Here is an 18,301-nt window from a genome sequence, read left to right as displayed (position 1 = left end):
TGCATTCTAGATACTGTCAGTGACGCGAGAGAACTTAAGTTATTAGGGAAGTGCGGTGTAAGTTTACATTAATTTGTGCGTAGTGCCGGTGTGATTCATTTATTTTACATGTCTTACAACATAAATAAATGCATTCATAGTGAAGTCAGATATGAGCATACAAAGACGCTTAGAACTCATGTTAAGCCTATAGATGCGCACTAAATGCGAATGCGCGATTTGATGCAAGCAAAAGTATCGACTGTTACTAACAAAGGTATTATAGCAATATTATAAATGTGGCGACGGAATAGCCTAGAACTTGGGTACGCCTAGCTTTAGTAGCCTATGCACTTGCGATAGTCAAAACTAATGTGAATTGCGGACTATCCTACAACCAAAGAAAGTCAAGGAGATTATGTGTACCTGCGTTAGCCAAATAAAGGATGGGACTGCATCCTTCACAAACCGTAAAAATGAAGTGTATTAGTTTTACAGTTGACTACAGTTGACAGTTCACTATAAGTCCACACAAACAATTCTGGTTTCCTTGCACTAGCCAATTTCGTTGTAGACTATATGGCCTACACATCACACAAGCTTTGGTCAATTTCTGTAACAAACAGTGCCACCTATAGGCCTGGGATATGAAATAACGTGTTGAGTCGTGTTGAGATGGATCCGTTTGGACGCAAATATTCTTGATACGGTTCCAGGGAAGACGGAGGGAAAAAAGATCGGTTTGGTACATGTGGACTAGGCCTAAGTGGGCACAATGCCTTCGAGTGGATAGAAACTGATTAAATGTGTCTGTTTTCATTAAGATATGTCTATATCAATAAGAGCTGGTTACTGCTTCAACACATTCAGGGAATGACTTCATGTAATTGGTTTTGTTATTTGTAGGTTCATTCAGAAACACATTGTGTGAGTATATTAACCAAATTAAAATATAATTTGATGATGTGTTTTTGCTGCCGTTTAGCCTTATTGTCTGCTATAATGTTATATATGGGCCTACATATTCACCATAGCAGGGTGCATCTTAAATCAATGTGTAGGCTAATAACTGGAACAAACTGTGATCTGATTAGGAGAAATTCATTAGGCAAATTCACGTTTTTCAGTTTTACACACAAAGCCAATAAACCCAAAACAAAATAAAAATGAAGAGATAAAAGATAAGTTATACATAAGGCAAATTTTCTGGTTTAGTCCTAGTACTTCGTCTAGTGATAGCCTAGTCTAGTCAAAGTCCAGCCTGTCCTTGCATCCTTGCAACAAAGGGTAGGCTAAATGTAAGCTCATGACATGCTATATTACGGAGCCCCTAAGGGGACATGAGCAAAAAAAATCTAAAGTTTAGTTTCATGTGCTCACGCAAAACTTTCATGTGCTCACGTAAAACTTTTATTTTGCTCATGTCCCCTTAGGGGCTCCGTACTACATTCATTTTGAAACAACAAAATTGATTTCCAATAATCCCCAGTCACAGTCCTCTTGTTAAAAAAATACATGTTGAAATAATATAATTGCAATCACTGTCTTTCTGTAGGCAGTCTAGGCTGGGCTAGCCTACTACTTGACATTCATTCAATGAAAAATATGTTGCCTGGGGGCCCAGTTGCCATGGTAGCCACCAAGCGGCGCTTGTGGCTTGTTCAACCCCTCCCATCCAGGGCAGGCGGCGCACTTCAACTCTTGGTGCCGTTACTGCTGAAAATGTGGAGGATCGAGTTACAGCGCGGCCCATTTTTAAGCCAGTCGATGCGCCGTTAGCCGAAGGACAACAGAGTAGGACTGCCGTCCCGTCTCGAGATACGGAAGGGAAGGAGCTGCCTCCAACTTTCATGTAAGTGCTTGTTGCGTTAGCGTAATTATTCGTCGCGTTAGGGTAATTATTCGTCTGTTTACGATGGAAAAGCCATCGCAGGTTACTTTTGCCATAGTTTGTTGGTGTAGCCTATTTGATACATTGTAGCTAGCATAACCAAAACACGTTACTGTCAGTCAATTCATGCTATAGCTACCCGAGGGCAACGATGCTTTGGACTTTTCAAAGTTTTCCCAACATTTGGGATAGTGCTATGTCTCAAACTCAACTCTTCTCGTTTAGCTATTCTCCTTGCGTCTTGAAACGTCTTTGTTGTCTTGTGCGACGGCAGCAGCCTGTTGATTCGAAGGCTACCCTGTGGGCTAGTTAGATGTGGGAAGTTGAGTTGGCGAAAGCGGATTGCATTCCCAGCCTTCTGGTGCTTCACTGGGATATCCTGTTGATAGTCGGGCCGCCCCTGAGCGAGTGCAAAGGAATATCGCGTAAAACCATACAAACGCAATATATTGAAATACAGTTCACGAAACGGATACATTTCTCAATAAATAACGTTGACCAAGTCAGCATGTGAGATAGGAAAGCCGACCTTAACCACTGAACCGTAGCAGGGCGACCTGTTGCGTTCCTACGTAGACAGGCAGGCAGTATCCCATCTAAGCTTGGGCTATTGAATTGTTATCCCGCATTCTTTCAGCTAGCAAGATTTTTTTCATCGTCATAGCTCATTTCTGTTATGTAGGCTACCGACACATTTACGCACAGTCTCTTGGGCGAATAACTACCAGCTGTCGAATGCATTCGATATGGTGTTTTGTTGGCCTCTAATGGCAGCGAGATATGACAATATAGCCGATTTAAGAATGCCATTGAGTGGACCTCAGGCTACACTTGCAACCGATGTCTAGTAACCAAGTTACAGTGTGGCCGAGGCTATCCTGGAGAAGCAGGGATCACGACTGTAAACACCGCGTCCGTCAGCATAGGGAGCGTGCAAGGTGATAATGCCTTTGGTAACGTATTATAATGTGGACGCCTTTGCTGGTCAATTTGCAGGTCAGTGATCTACACATAGGCTGTAGGCCTATAGGCGTAGGCGTATCCCGTATTGTAGCTTAAATGGCATCATTTTACTGAATCACATCACTAAGTCAGCGTTTTATTTCCGTCTCAGCACAGAGAGCCGTGATTTGTAGCCTAATCTCAAGGGTCAAAACAAGGCCATGGTGTCTTACTCATCCTATCCTTTTGTCATTTGTCTGCCAAGATTGTGAAAGAGTAGGTTGCAGTTGAACAGTCCCTCTACACTTTACCCAGCTTATCGACATTGACCGGCTTCTGACAGCAAATTCCTCCCTTCAAGCCTACTGTCTAGTGATTTTAGAAAATGAATCACATATTACACTGTAATTGCGTGTACACTAAGGACTAATTCCTATTAGGCTAAATTACGTTAAACGCAGCACTACACCATCAACACCCCATCTTAATTTGATGGAAGATCTCAGAGTCAGAAGTCTCATTTTTTTTTCCCCAAGTGCTCTTCCAGGCACAGAAGCAATTGTTCTAGAACAGAACATAAAATAACAGACTTGTTACATTACTTCCACAGTTGTACTCAAAAAACAGTCAGCCCCTGGACAGCCTACATACTAGATTGGAACACAATTGGACTTGACACTTGCTACTTTTTTTTTTTGTTTTGGGGGGGGGGGGGGGTATTACCTGTTCAGTCATCGGTGTTGAGGGGGGGGGGGGCACAATGCAACAAGATTCATGCCATATGCCCCAGTGTTCGTCAACACAAGGCCAAATAAAGTAAATTAGCAGATGTTAATCCAGTAGTAAGATCCTTAGTCCACAACAAAGAAACAGAAGTGTGCCGTGCACAGCATAACACTACTGAAATCTACCAATCAAGCTAATGGGAAATAGAAACTGTGTCTAGTTGGAGTAGTTTTTTAATATGTAATGATTGATTGATTGATTTCTGGGGTATTACATGTGTTATGTTCGATTTAGGCCATGTGTGCTCATCGGCAGCAGTGAATAATACAATCAAGTCAGTATTGTTGTTGTTGATGGATTAAACACACATCTCAAGAGATAGATAGGCTGTACCTAACAGAGCATGTTTTTGTTTCATTCACTTGATTTCTTGTAGTAATATCAAACTTTAATCCATATTACACACATAGCACAGATTTGAACATATGCAACCCCGTTCCGCGGTCAGCTTATTCTGACTACCATGAGGCTCCTTGACTTTGTTACAGGGCATCTGAACACACTAAACCAATTTTTATATTTTTTATAACAATTTGAGTGTTTTATTGAACTGTAGAACACTCATGTGTATTTCCGGTCAAAAATGAAATTAGAAATGAATGGGTGAGAAAATGGTCAGTGTATAAAATTGAGTCCAGGCACAAACTTATTGATCAGATGGACTGTAGATGTGCTCCTGCACATTAAAACACACACACAAACACACCCTCACTCCCCCTCTTTGCTGATATGCCAGCCCCCACTGGAACCTTTTCCCAATAGAATCTTCCCCTTTCTGACTTGCATGAGCTCAGGTCAGTGAGGCCTGCAGGCCATAAATAGCAAATGGAAGTACAAAACTGGTTATATGCAATAGAACACAAGTTGATGCAAAGCTCTATCACAACATTAGATGATAATATGTGTGCTACTATGGATTTATAACAAGTTATAATGCAGCGGTCATTTTTGACTGGGGACACAAAACTAGTAAACATAAAACGAACACAACAGGATGGTTAAGATGTAGGCCTAGCCTAGGCTATGTTATGTAAATATGCACTGGTTTCTGTGATCAAGTGATTTTTAAAGGAGCGAAAAATATTATTATTTGTTAGGCCTACTAGAGAAACACAGCAATAGAGTATACTGGAGATATCTGGCCTCAACATTGATTGCTGTTCTATGATGGTAGAGAACACAGGATGTCCTAAATCTAGTATAGGCAGTAATAATGACAAGTTTTCTGAAGAACCTCTCTCCACCCACTTCCTAGTTAGGCTAAATTAATGTGAATCAGTCTCTGGTTGTAAAATGATAACAACAGCAACAGCAGCAACAACAACAACAACAATACTAATCTAATTTATGTGATAAAGAATGCAATATAATCTAATACGTTTGATAATCCGTCCTGTCCGCTTTTAATCAGTGTACCACCAAGTGGCTACAGTTTTCTGAAGTTAGGCAAACCCTTACGTTGCTCTGTGCCGGATGGAGCACAATGTGTCCATCCATTAGTAGCCTAGTGTCTGGTCACTCTGATTCAGAACCTGGTGTTACACTAGAACAACGAGCAAAGTGTTTTCACCAGTGGCTGTGAATCTGTTAGGATGAGTCCATATGTTTGTTTGTTTAGTGTTGGTAAGTTGTGTAGACCTTCATGTTCATTGCCGTGTGAAGTCTATTTCTTTGGTTGAGGTTGACTGTTGACTACAAGAGGTTATTTTGAAAAATAAAAAAATGTTGAACAAAAATATATTGATACCAGTAAATATATAGGAGGAACATGAAACAAAACCGCATGTTTTATCATTGATATACAACACACATGAACACATGCTACCCACACACAAAAGCATAGGGGGAAAAAATAAGAAAAACATAGGACAAATAATAGTATCAGAGTGGAACCAGGTAACTCCAAAATGAGGTTAGGGATGCACCAATTGTGAAATGCTGGGACGATTCCGTTAAAATAACAATTTGGCCAATAATCAATGCCAATACCGATGCATCTTATTTGTTTGTTTACTTGAGTTGTGGTTACTGAGCCATTTGGTCTGCTATTGTGCATGCAGGTATTCATTAAGGAGTAATCACTGACAGGTCCTCCCCATCAGCAGCAGCCCAGTTAAGATGATCGAAACCATGGGTGAGTATTTTACACAATACGCTGCTGCTACTGCTGTGTGTGTGTGTGTGTGTGTGTGTGTGTGTGTGTGTGTGTGTGTGTGTGTGTGTGTGTCTGTGTGTCTGTGTGTGTGTGTGCATGTGTGTGTGTGTGTGGTAGGGGGAGCCTCTGGCAAATTACTGCACCAGTTCATACAATCTGATACAAAATCAACGCTGTAATGAACGCTGATTGTTGTTTTGTGGTATTCAGTCTCTCTTTGTCATGAACATGTTTTGCGGTAATGGAATGGCTGAAGGAGAAGATTGAGATGGGACGATAATGTGGTGATCTTCAAATATCATTACCTGATTCAGATGCTCTGTGAAAAAGCCCTCGTGCTCATAAGATAAACGCACTGGTGCAGAAGAGCAAGCTGGCTGCAACGAAAAGGGGGGAAAAAAAGGAAAAAAGAGAGAAAAAAAACAGTCCATTGAGACTTCACTGTTATTGGATTGTTTACAGCTTGTGCCCCAAAAGAGAAGAGTGTCTCTTCATTCTTTCTCTCTTTCTCTCTCTATCTCTCTCTCTCTCTCTCTCTCTTTCTCTCTCTATCTCTCTCTCCAAATGTGAATCGCTTCAGAGCTCACGTGCGGCCTATTAGGTTTTAGTTACGCTCCGTGAGCAGAGAAATCACCTCGTCCTCGTCCAAACAGCTCTCTTGTCCTGCGCCCACTCAGAGCGCCACCTCCACCCAGCCGAGAGGGCAGATTCTCTCCCGCTGAGAATGGCCAGGGACTTAGGCTTGCTCTACTTGACAAATTACAAACCCCTCTTCGATATTTACCCTGCTTCACCTCACCACACACACACACACACACACACACACACACACACACACACACACACACACACACACACACATACACACACACACACACACACGTGTGCATACACACACACAGACACACACACACACACACACACACACACACACACACACCAAGCCAGAGCCATTGTTATTCTGAAAGGAATGTCTTTTTGGAGTCTTCTTTCTTCCACTCAGGATTAAATCCATCTCTTTTTCCCTCTCTTCCCACTGTGGAGGAGAAATCTCCGAGCTACATGATTCTGCTCTTGCCTTAGTGCTGAACATGCGTCAGACGCTGGTTTAAGCACCCGGTTGGAAAGGCTGTGTGCTTTAACCCTGCAGATATCCTCAGTCAGTGAATCATTCATGTCCTTCTTCCCACACACACACACTCACACAGACAAACACAAGCACATGCAACACAACACACACACACACACACACACACACACACACACACACACACACACACACACACACACACAAACACAACAAATACAGACACACACACACTCAACAAACACACGCACAGGTGTGTGTTTTCACAGTTGCCCGTTGGAGCATGCCATCCGCGGGATTGGATTTCTCTATGGGTCGGAGTGGGTCACGGTTCTCCGCAGTCGTACCTCTGCTTTGGCCCTCACACTAACACACACGCACACACCCAACACGCACACACACAGAGGAGACCAGGTCCTGCCATATCATAACACTGTTTCATCACCCACCTCTCTACTCCAGTGGAGAAGGAAAAATAATATGATTTCAGTGGAGGTAAATAGGCTCTCCTGTCCTGGGTGAATAGGCAGCAGTAGCAGTAGCAGCGGTGAGTAGTAGCAGTAGCGGTGAGCAGCATTAGCAGTAGTGGTGACGTGAGCAGCCTTAGTGTTAGTGGTGACGTGAGCAGCGGTAGCGGTGAGTAGCGTTAGCAGCAGTGAGTACAAGTAGCAGTAGCAGTGAGCAGCATTAGTGGTGAGCAGCGTTAGCGGTGAGCAGCGTTAGTGGTGAGCAGTGTTAGTGGTAGCGGTGACGTGAGCAGTGTTAGTGGTGAGCAGCGTTAGTGGTGAGCAGCGGTAGCGGTGAGCAGCGTTAGTGAGCAGCGTTAGTGGTGAGCAGTGTTAGTGGTGAGCAGCGTTAGCGGTGAGCAGCGTTAGTGAGCAGCGTTAGTGGTGAGCAGCGTTAGTGGTAGCGGTGACGTGAGCAGCGTTAGTGGTGAGCAGCGTTAGTGGTGAGCAGCGTTAGTGGTAGCGGTGACGTGAGCAGCGTTGGCGGTGAGCAGCGTTAGTGGTGAGCAGCGTTAGTGGTAGCGGTGACGTGAGCAGCGTTAGTGGTGAGCAGCGTTAGTGGTAGCGGTGGCGTGAGCAGCGGTAGTGGTGAAACAGTGTTAGTGGTGAAACAGCGTTAGCGGTGAAACAGCGTTAGTGAAACAGCGTTAGTGGTGAGCAGCGTTAGTGGTAGCGGTGACGTGAGCAGCGTTAGTGGTGAGCAGCGTTAGTGGTGAGCAGCGCGTTAGTGGTAGCGGTGACGTGAGCAGCGTTGGCGGTGAGCAGCGTTAGTGGTGAGCAGCGTTAGTGGTAGCGGTGACGTGAGCAGCGTTAGTGGTGAGCAGCGTTAGTGGTAGCGGTGACGTGAGCAGCGGTAGTGGTGAGCAGTGTTAGTGGTGAGCAGCGTTAGCGGTGAGCAGCGTTAGTGAGCAGCGTTAGTGGTGAGCAGCGTTAGTGGTAGCGGTGACGTGAGCAGCGTTAGTGGTGAGCAGCGTTAGTGGTGAGCAGCGTTAGTGGTAGCGGTGACGTGAGCAGCGTTAAAGCGGTGAGCAGCGTTAGTGGTGAGCAAGCGTTAGTGGCGTGGCGTGAGCAGCGTTAGTGGTGAAACAGCGTTAATGGTAGCGGTGACGTGAGCAGCGTTAGTGGTAGCGGTGACGTGAGCAGCGTTAGTGGTGAGCAGCGTTAATGGTAGTGGTGACGTGAGCAGCGTTAGTGGTAGCGGTGACGTGAGCAGCGTTAGTGGTGAGCAGCGCGTTAGTGGTAAGCGTGGCGTGAGCAGCGGTAGTGGTGAAACAGCGTTAGTGGTGAGCAGCGTTAAAATGTAAATGATGGCGTGAAACAGCAGCGGTAGTGGTAAGCGGTGGCGTGAAAACAGCGTTAGTGGTAGCGGTGACGTGAGCAGCGTTAGTGGTGAGCAGCGGTAGTGTTGAGCAGTGTTAGTGGTGAGCAGCGTTAGTGGGGAGCAGCATTAGTGGTAGCGGTGAGCAGCGGTAGTGGTGAGCAGCGTTAGTGGTAGCGGTGACGTGAGCAGTGTTAGTGGTGAGCAGCGTTAGTGGTGAGCAGTGGCGCAGGTGGTGGCAGAGGCTGGAGAGAAAGGAAATCTGTTCTGACTGGTGAATGGCTGTGTTTGCGCCATGCTAGAGTCCACTGGGGGCCACTTTGGCTACCCTTGCCTGGTCAGGGGCTCTGAGGCTCTCCACACTTGGCACAGGGAGAGAGGAGGGGGGGGGGGGTTGAGAGAAGGAGAAAAAGGAGAAAGAGAAAACACTAATACTAAAAGATAAGAGAGAGAGAGAGTAGATGGAGAGACTCACACTTCTGTGGTGTATCTGGTGTTTGTGTAGCTGTTTGTGTGTGCGAGTGCGTGTGTGTATGTGCGTGTGTGTTTGTGAATGTGTGTGTGAGCAAAATGTTTCGCTGAACTGAAGTGAACTGAAGCAATCGTGTGGTGTGTGGGAGCCTTGCACTTGCCCACCCATGTTTGTGCTTAGGATCTTGCTCATGGTGTTAAATTAGCAAGTTGATTTTGTTAAGTTCTTAAATGACCTTGAATTCACATTTGCTCTTTGCCTGTCAAGGTCCAGACAATTGCCACAACAATTAGCTTCCACTGTAATCAATGGAACTGGCTACACCATATGTGACCGTGGCGCGTACGTTCTAAAAATTAGACCAGTTTTCTAAAACATTTACTAAATACATTTAGTAAATGTAGCGCTTCAGGTACAGACCTGGTGCAGCCCTGGCTGTGTGGTTATCTGACTGTAGGATTAGTACAGTTAAACAGGTAAAAGGAAAGCGTGAAATGTTTACATGCATTTTCTGGCATTTTACAAAAAGAGACAGATAAAGGAGGTGTGGGAAGACAGCAGGAAAAGGGAGATAGTGAAAGAATGGAGGGGGGATCATAGAGAGAGAGAGAAAGAGAGAGAGAGAGACAGAGAGCACTCCTGTCACTAAACTATGTGATGGCTTGCAGATACCCAGCGTGCCTTGCAGGCGGTGGAGCGTCTCCAGGCCAAACTGAAGGAGCGGGGGGAGGTGCCCACCGAGGAGAAGCTGGGCCTCCTCAAGTCTGTGCTGCAGAGCCCCCTATTCCACCAGATCCTCGCCCTGCAGAAGTCTGTGCAGCATCTCAAAGACCAGGTAAGGCAACGAGAGAGGCGGAGAGAAAGAGAGAGAGAGAGAGAGAGAGTTCAACAGCTTTCATTTGTCACATACACAACAGTATCCAACTTGTAGTGAAATGTGAAACTGGTCAGCTCCACTGACTGCAAAATCAAAGATCAACACATAATAAAATGTGAGGGGAGAGTGGGAAGAGTCGGGAGAAAGGTCGGCTTTGGTGCTAATTAAAACCGACCTGCATAGTTTCAGACACGCAGTTCATTCATTCGTGCCAATAAAGCCTCGTTTGATTAAGTAGGAACGGCAATGGATGCCGGGAATGGATGTTTTCAGAGGTCCCCCACTTTTCTTAGGACAATAGAACCTGAAGTCTCTACAGAATCATTTCTTAAGCATGAGTCAGTACCCCAAAGAAAATGCGACAAAGAGGAAAACACCAAAAGGAATACAGGGGTGTGCGCCCCCCACAGTCTGCTGCTTAGAAGTATGACTAACACAAGTCTGTTTTTGAGCTCCAGAAAGACATGGTAAAAGAAAATCATTTTTTTAACGGTTAAAAAATAAAAAAAAAACGTTAACAACATTTGTTTGAAAATATGTCTGCAAAATGAACACGTCAGGTGCAAACCTGGCATAATAAACTTGAGTTTAATACAACACTAAAGGCATACAACACTAGGCCTAAAGGTTCATATCTTTCTCCCTTTTATCTTAAAAATAGAAACAGTTTGTCATTTTGCTTCAATCATTTCCCATATTGTTTAAGGACACATGCGGCTAATATACTTCCAGCAGATTGACCTTTTCCCAGAGGAAGAGATATTAAATTAGCATAAATCATGTGTAGCTGCTCTAAAGGTAGAGGTGTCCAGTTGTTCAGATAGGGCAGTGTGGATGCCTAGGAGAGTGTATTCAAGAGAAGCTGTATAACTGTGTCTGTGGCATGCAGTGACGCAAAGCCAGAATTACATAATGTCAGAGAAAGAAAGTGACTCATTCTTCAGTTGGAGACAGAGCGTGGAGGATAAAAACAGGTCCTTTCGTACTTCTATTTCAATTTAGCTCAGGGTGATCAGCTATTAGATTTTTCTGGTTTTGGCTTATTCCCAGGCCATCCGAACACATTTTAAAAATTATTTTGTCTTTTTTTGTCTCTGCCTTTCATTTTCTATGCCCCAGGAGTTCAGACTTCAGTGTGCTTATTTTGTCCTTTACTAAGTAGATCAGATGAGGGATTGCTTTAGCGGAATAGACACAGCAGACCCGCCCGAGGTTTAATGAAATCATAAAAGTATCAGCTTGGTTTGGTGTGTGTGAGTGTGTGCTTGTGAGTGTGTGAGTGAGTGAGTGAGTGTGTGAGTGTAAGTGTGAGTGTGAATGTGTGAGTGTATACGGTAAGTGTATGAGTGTGTGAGTGAGTGAGTGTAAGTGTGTGTGAGTGTGTGTGTGATGTTTTTGAAACTCAAGTGGGAGTCAGACAGTCTGTTGGCGGTGGGGGATAAAGGACACATAACTCGAGACTCAGGAGGTTCAAAATTGGACCTCCAAAAAACCAAAACAGAACCAGTCAGGATTGAGACGGTATCTGGGTGAGATCCTAACAGAACCAGCCTGGATTGAGACGGTGTATGGGTGAGATCCTAACAGAACCGGTCCAGATTGAGACGGTATCTGGGTGAGATCCTAACAGAACCGGTCGAGATTGAGACGGTGTCTGGGTGAGATTCTAACAGAACCAGCCTGGATGGTATCTGGGTGAGATCCTATCAGAACCAGTCTGGATTGAGATGGTGTCTGGGTGAGATCCTATCAGAACCAGTCTGGATTGAGACGGTGTCTGGGTGAGATCCTATCAGAACCAGTCAGGATTGAGATGGTGTCTGGGTGAGATTCTAACAGAACCAGCCTGGATGGTATCTGGGTGAGATCCTATCAGAACCAGTCTGTATTGAGATGGTGTCTGGGTGAGATCCTAACAGAACCAGTCTGGATTGAGACGGTGTCTGGGTGAGATTCTAACAGAACCAGCCTGGATGGTATCTGGGTGAGATTCTAACAGAACCGGTCCAGATTGAGACGGTGTCTGGGTGAGATCCTAACAGAACCAGTCTGGATTGAGATGGTGTCTGGGTGAGATCCTATCAGAACCGGTCCAGATTGAGATGGTGTCTGGGTGAGATCCTAACAGAACCAGTCTGGATTGAGATGCTGTCTGGGTGAGATTCTAACAGAACCAGCCTGGATGGTATCTGGGTGAGATTCTAACAGAACCGGTCCAGATTGAGATGGTGTCTGGGTGAGATCCTAACAGAACCGGTCCAGATTGAGATGGTGTCTGGATGAGATGAGAGCAGGGGATGAGGAGCAGTGGTGAGTGAGGGGGAGGGGGGGAAAGATAGAGGAATGTAGGAGTCTGGGATACTGGAGGAATGGAGATTCCAAGAAAAATCTGCTGCCTTCTATTTTGCATATGGGTCTGTAGGTGTGTGCGGAAGTGTGTGTGTGTGTGTGTGTGTGCATACGTGTGTGTGTGTGTGTGTGTGTGAGTCAATTTGGGTGTCTGTGAGGGAGATGGATGCTGACGCATGGTGTTCCTCCACCCATGGCATATCCCCCCAAAAAAAAAAAAAGAATGTCAGCTCTCCATACCCAGATTAATGGCTTGTGTGGAATAATAAACTAGCCTCCTCGAGTCTCCATGCTTTGCTCTCAGGCAATTATGTTGATAACGATGTTAAATGGAGCCTAGCTGCACTCATGAATAATATAAAGCAGAAAGTATCAAAGAGAATGGAGAGGGCAAAGACTACAGAAAAGGAAACTCAAGATGGCTGGAAGGTAGGAGGTGGGGGTGTGGGTGGCGGGGGTGGAGGAATCAAAACATTTCAGTTCTAAATGGTGTGACTGAAACAAAGGGGAGTGCCGATGCCACAGCAACAGTTGCCAGCTCGTTTGTGTCAGAGTTTGGTAACTCAGACTTTGTCTTTCTCTGAATGAACTCCAAGGAACTTTTTTTTTTTTTTTTTTTTTTGGTCGGCAGATCTAGCATTGTCCATGTCACCATGACAACAAGCCAGTCAGACGGGGGCAGAGGGGGGGGGGGTGGGGGGGCAGAGACGGGCAGGGTGAAGTGGGGCAGAAACAATTTCTTAAATGTGCAAGAACCAAACTGGAGGTTTAATCCTCTTAGCCGCCACTAACAAAGTACATGTGACTCCTCGAGCACTCAAGGGCTCATGGGAGTTCAGTGTTAGCTCAGCGCATGGACTGCCATCGACCAGTCAGATCGCCACACAGTCCCTACACTGACATGCTTAACGCTGTTACCTCACCTTCACGACACACACACACACACACACACACACATGTGGACACATGGTATATGGACATCCGATAAGTACACACACACACACACACACACGCAAACCCACACACACATGTATACTCAGACATTGAATTACCAATACAAGACATGCTTAACACTGTTACTTTACCCTGAACACACAAACACAAACACACACACACACACACTAGTTTCAAACAATAACCCAAAGCACCAATCTGTATCTTACAGCACACTGTTAGGCTATTTAAAGCCCCTGTTGTTCACTTCAAATTAAATAAGCTCAAGATCTTCTAAAGCTTAACATCTTATCTCATTTCTTCCATATCCAAGGGACATAGGCAGTCACTATGGGGGGGCGGAAACAAATATGACAGTAGTGGCCGAGATGCTGACGAACATCAGCTCAAGACCATTATCTTTAAAGGATTAGCGGCTAATCAGTGTTGGATAACAAGCTATTGCACCTCCACTCCTCCGAGCATGCCAGATTATACTGCTTCAGTTTGCGTATGAGTTCAGTGGCAAAGACACAGTCAGCTGTCAGCTATGTCAGGTACACGCAAAGTATACTAACTGACTGTACTGACTCACTAGCCTCTCATGCTAGCCATTTTAGTGGAGCATTAAATTAGTTTGTATTTATGAAAAGAAAATAAAGTAAACAAGTTAAATGATCTTCTGCTATCTCTTCTGTAAAGCTCTGTCTCTGTACAAATACCAGGGCAATAAAACACCACATACATCTGATGAATTGTGGCTACTTCATTCTGGTCACTGATAATTTGCTAAATGATTCACAATTGTGCTGCAGAGACAATTGGGCCTTTTATGAGTGACCACTGACAAGAGGTCGACTGGATAATTAACACATTTTCATTTTCTCTCTCTCTCTCTCTCTCTGTCTGGGGAGGGGGTGCTTTCTATTTGGGGGCTGCTTTCTATTATGAGTAAATATCCATGATCCTGATTAGAGCCATTCATCACCCTTAGTTATACGTAATGTGTCAATTGTGTTTTGTGCAAATAAGGTCCTGCAGGGCATTGCTTCTTTAAAGCCTGTTGAATTGAATCAGTGGCAGGTCCATGATAGATTCTAGGCTAGACCAGGCTAGGCTATGTGGGGAGAGAGCAGAGCAGAGATGAGGTGTGTGTGTGTGTGTGTGTGTGTGTGTGTGTGTGTGTGTGTGTGTGTGTGTGTGTGTGTGTGTGTGTGTGTGTGTGTGTGTGTGAGTGTGTGTGAGTGTGTGTGTGTGTGTGTGTGTGTGTGTGTGTGTGTGTGTGTGTGTGTGTGTGTGGAGTGGAGGTATGCAAGCTATGCTTTTGGAGCTTGTGGAATCTAGACTGAGTAATCTGTCTGTGTCTGTGTGTGAGAGAGAGTGAGTGGGAGGGAAAGAGCGATAGAGAGAGAAAGAGAGAATTTGTGTATGTGTGTGTGTGTGTGAGAGAGAGAGAGAGAGAGAGAGAGAGAGAGAGAGAATTTAATGTATGTGTGTGTGTGAGAGAGAGAGAGAGAGAGAGAGAGAGAGAATTTGTGTATGTGTGTGTGTGTGTGTGTGTGAGAGAGAGAGAGAGAGAGAGAGAGAGAGAGAGAATTTGTGTATGTGTGTGTGTGTGTGTGAGAGAGAGAGAGAGAGAATTTGTGTATGTGTGTGTGTGTGTGTGTGAGAGAGAGAGAGAGAGATAGAAAGGGATGCTGACATATGTTGCTCTTCCACCCTTTGTTTTTAGCTTCCCTGAGAATGTCCCAGCAGTTCATAATGCTGTTAATGGCTTGTGTTGTATGTGGAATAATACCCCAGTCAGAGGCCTGTAGTTTTTATATAAAAGAAGCCCCCCCTGAAGTGAATGTGAATTGACTGACTGACTGACTAACAGACTAACAGACTCACATTCTCTGCATTCCTTGACAGCAGGGGATTGGGCTCCCGGTCCTAAACTCCGACTTCACAGAGCCCTATGGCCTGGCCCACCAAAACGGCAGCCATTTTGGACAGGACAGCTCACAAGTCAATGGGAAACCCACCCATGATGAGTTTGAGCGCATCATTCGCTCCATGGCCCAGGTACATTTATTATCTAATCAAGCGCTGTCTCATTTCTCTAATTTACTAGCCATGCATGGCTCAAATCTGTGATGGTTTATATCAGAACTAATTGATAATGAGAAAATGATGATCCTTACCAAAAAATTGTATACTTAAAGTTAATTGTTTTTAGGTAATCTTTACAGTACAGTTAAAGTATAATTCTCAAGCTTACTTTCTTTAGTGAGTTCATTAGTAGAAATATGCTAGACTTGTAAATGCACTATTTTAATACTTCTTCGGATTAAATTGGCCCACTTTCAGTTTATAATAGTAAACTTAAGTGTAAACTAGTAGTAAACTAGTGAAGATACTATATATATATAATGATCTTTTAGTTCATTATAATAAACGTAAAGTGTTATGTTTTAAGGTGTAATAGTAGTAAAGTTTTTGCAAAAAAGATGCTACTAAAGATGCACTACAAGTGTACTTTTAGTTTACTGATGATAAATTGACTGCATTTATATAGATTTATAAATGTATACCTTATCCTGCAACCTTTGTGTGTGTGTGTGTGTGTGTGTGTGTGTGTCTGTGTGTGTCTGTGTGTGTGTGTGTGTGTGTGTGTGTGTGTGTGTGTGTGTTTCAGGGTCGGTACGTGACCTCCATTGACCTTCTGAAGCCGCTGTCGGGCGGCCTGGGCTTCAGTGTGGTGGGACTCCGCAGTGAGAACCGCGGGGAGCTGGGCATCTTCGTTCAGGAGATCCAGCTGGGCAGCATCGCACATAGGTGAGCAGGGACAGCCGTGCCCCTGTTCTATTCACCCTTACACCGTGCTTGTGATGGGAGTGCCGTCACTACGGTTGAGTGTGCGCTCTGACTGCCAGACCAACGGGCCTGGCTCTTCGGCGTTGCGGTCAATCAGCAGGTTTAGTGCCCCGGAGACCCGGGTTCAAGACCTGCTTTCTGCTTTCTCCTTTCGCTAGAGTGCTCTAACTACATGCGGTGCAAGCAAGCAAAATCAGTTTGATTCATGTGTTTTACATTGGAATGTCCTAACAGGATATGACACGACACAGTGCCGTGCAACGTTTTCAGCAGTTTTGTTGGACGTCCCGTCCCGTATTTTCTTTCTGTTGCTCATGCTGTCCTGTTATTTTGAATGAGAAATACGACACAGTTGAGTGTGGACAGAGTGCACTCAATGCTCTACGTGGCAGTCAAACGCTCACATGCAGTTCGGACAAGCGGTCAACCCCAGGACTTGCTAAAGCAAAAGTCCAGCCATGTTCACTTAAAAGCTCTAGCAAAAATCTACTTCTTTTTCTGCTATATTATTTTAGTGTTTCTGTGAGACATGTGGGCTGAGAGAACAGTAGAGTGTTATCAATCAGTGTGCCCAAACTATGATGAATAAGTACAATAGAATAGACTATTTGTGATGTGATCTCGGAAAACCCTTCCCGTGTGTATCTAAATTATCTAAATTACATTTTTCCATGACTTGAAGAGCTGTAAACAGTGTTGTAAGGCTTCGTGTACAAATCCGCTTGGAGCTCCAGTGGAATTTTGATTTGAAAACACATGAATCAAACTGATTTTGCTTGCTTGCACCGCACTAGCGCGTGGTAAACAAAATCGGATATTTCAGGCAGTAAAAGCCCCGGTAAGAACCAAACTAGATTTTGTTCAAATCTACACAACTATGGCTAAAGTTCATTTATCAAATGTTATTTTGAAGTATTAAAAAACATAGTTGTTTTAGAATTTTCGAACGAAAGGGCCGGTAATTGGTGCTTTTACAATATGATTCTGATACCATCCTAGCAACATCCCAGATATTGGTATCCAGATGGTACCCAGGATTTTGCTAGGGGACAGTGTCCAGAATGTTGCCAGGATGGTATCAGAATTTTAAGTTGGAGAAATTTCACCATAAAGGGTAAAAACGGAGCAAAAATCAAGGATTTTTGAGTGAACCATGTGAAGGGCTTTCCTAGATCGCATCACATTTGCCCTTGTTGACTAGAGGCTGGAAAACGTCTTTCTGCATCATGGCCCACTGTCTCCGGTTGTCACTGGTGTTTTTATGTGTGAAGTTAACTCTGATGCAACTGTTTACAGAGTAGTAAGATGAGTTTCTCACTCTCTCTCTCTCTCTCTTCCCCCCTTTCTGTCTTTCTCTCTTTCTCTCTCTCTCTCTCCCTCTCTCTCTCTTTCTCCCTCCCTCTCTCTCTCCCCCCCTCTCTCTCCCCCCTCTCTCTCTCTCTCTCTCTCTCTGAGCAGTGATGGTAAGCTGAAGGAGGCGGATCAGATCCTGTCCATCAATGGGCAGCCTCTGGACCAGACGGTCACACACCAGCAGGCCATCGGGCTGCTGCAGCGGGCAGTGGAGCGGGTCCAGCTGGTGGTGGCCCGCGGGCCCATACCCCAACTCTCCAGCCCCGTGGTGTCACGCTCGCCTTCTGCAGCCAGCACACTGTCCGCACACTCTAGCGCTGTGAGTTATACACACACACACACACACACACACACACACACGCACACACACACACTGCACACACACACACACACAATACACACACGCACGCACACACAGACACACTTAGCGGGCCATGCCCTAACTTTCAGCCCTGTGGTGTCATTGCCATTTCTGCAGCCAGCACACTGTCCTAAGACATTCTAGCTTGTGAGAGTTATACACACACACACACACACACACACACACACACACACGCACACACACAGACACACGCCAAGCTTCATTACACACACGCCACACACACACGCTACACACACACACACAAACACACACAGACACACTTTAGGCGGGCCATACCCCAATCCTCTTCCAGCCCCTGGGTGTCACACTTCACATCTTTCTGTGTAGCCAGCACACTGTCCAAGACACTCTAGCTTGCGAGTTATACACACACACACACACACACACACACACACACACACACACACACACA

At 44.9% G+C, this 18,301-nt stretch overlaps 1 protein-coding gene across 1 annotated transcript in view; it reads left to right on the top strand.

Moving 5' to 3' along the window:
- Positions 1-1,629: 1,629 nt before the first annotated feature.
- Positions 1,630-18,301, top strand: part of LOC125289206 (multiple PDZ domain protein-like) — an 89,117-nt gene continuing 72,445 nt past the window's right edge. Inside the window, exons 1-6 of the mRNA XM_048235914.1 lie at positions 1,630-1,831; positions 5,659-5,732; positions 9,805-9,971; positions 15,210-15,362; positions 15,976-16,115; positions 17,613-17,826. Of these exons, the coding sequence (XP_048091871.1) occupies positions 5,717-5,732; positions 9,805-9,971; positions 15,210-15,362; positions 15,976-16,115; positions 17,613-17,826 (690 nt within the window). The 5' untranslated portion in view covers positions 1,630-1,831; positions 5,659-5,716. The remainder of the gene's footprint in view (positions 1,832-5,658; positions 5,733-9,804; positions 9,972-15,209; positions 15,363-15,975; positions 16,116-17,612; positions 17,827-18,301) is intronic.

This window comes from Alosa alosa, chromosome 24 (assembly GCF_017589495.1).
Source record: "Alosa alosa isolate M-15738 ecotype Scorff River chromosome 24, AALO_Geno_1.1, whole genome shotgun sequence".
NCBI classification, from domain to species: Eukaryota; Metazoa; Chordata; class Actinopteri; order Clupeiformes; family Clupeidae; genus Alosa; species Alosa alosa.
This window is presented reverse-complemented; position numbering and strand designations above follow the sequence as displayed.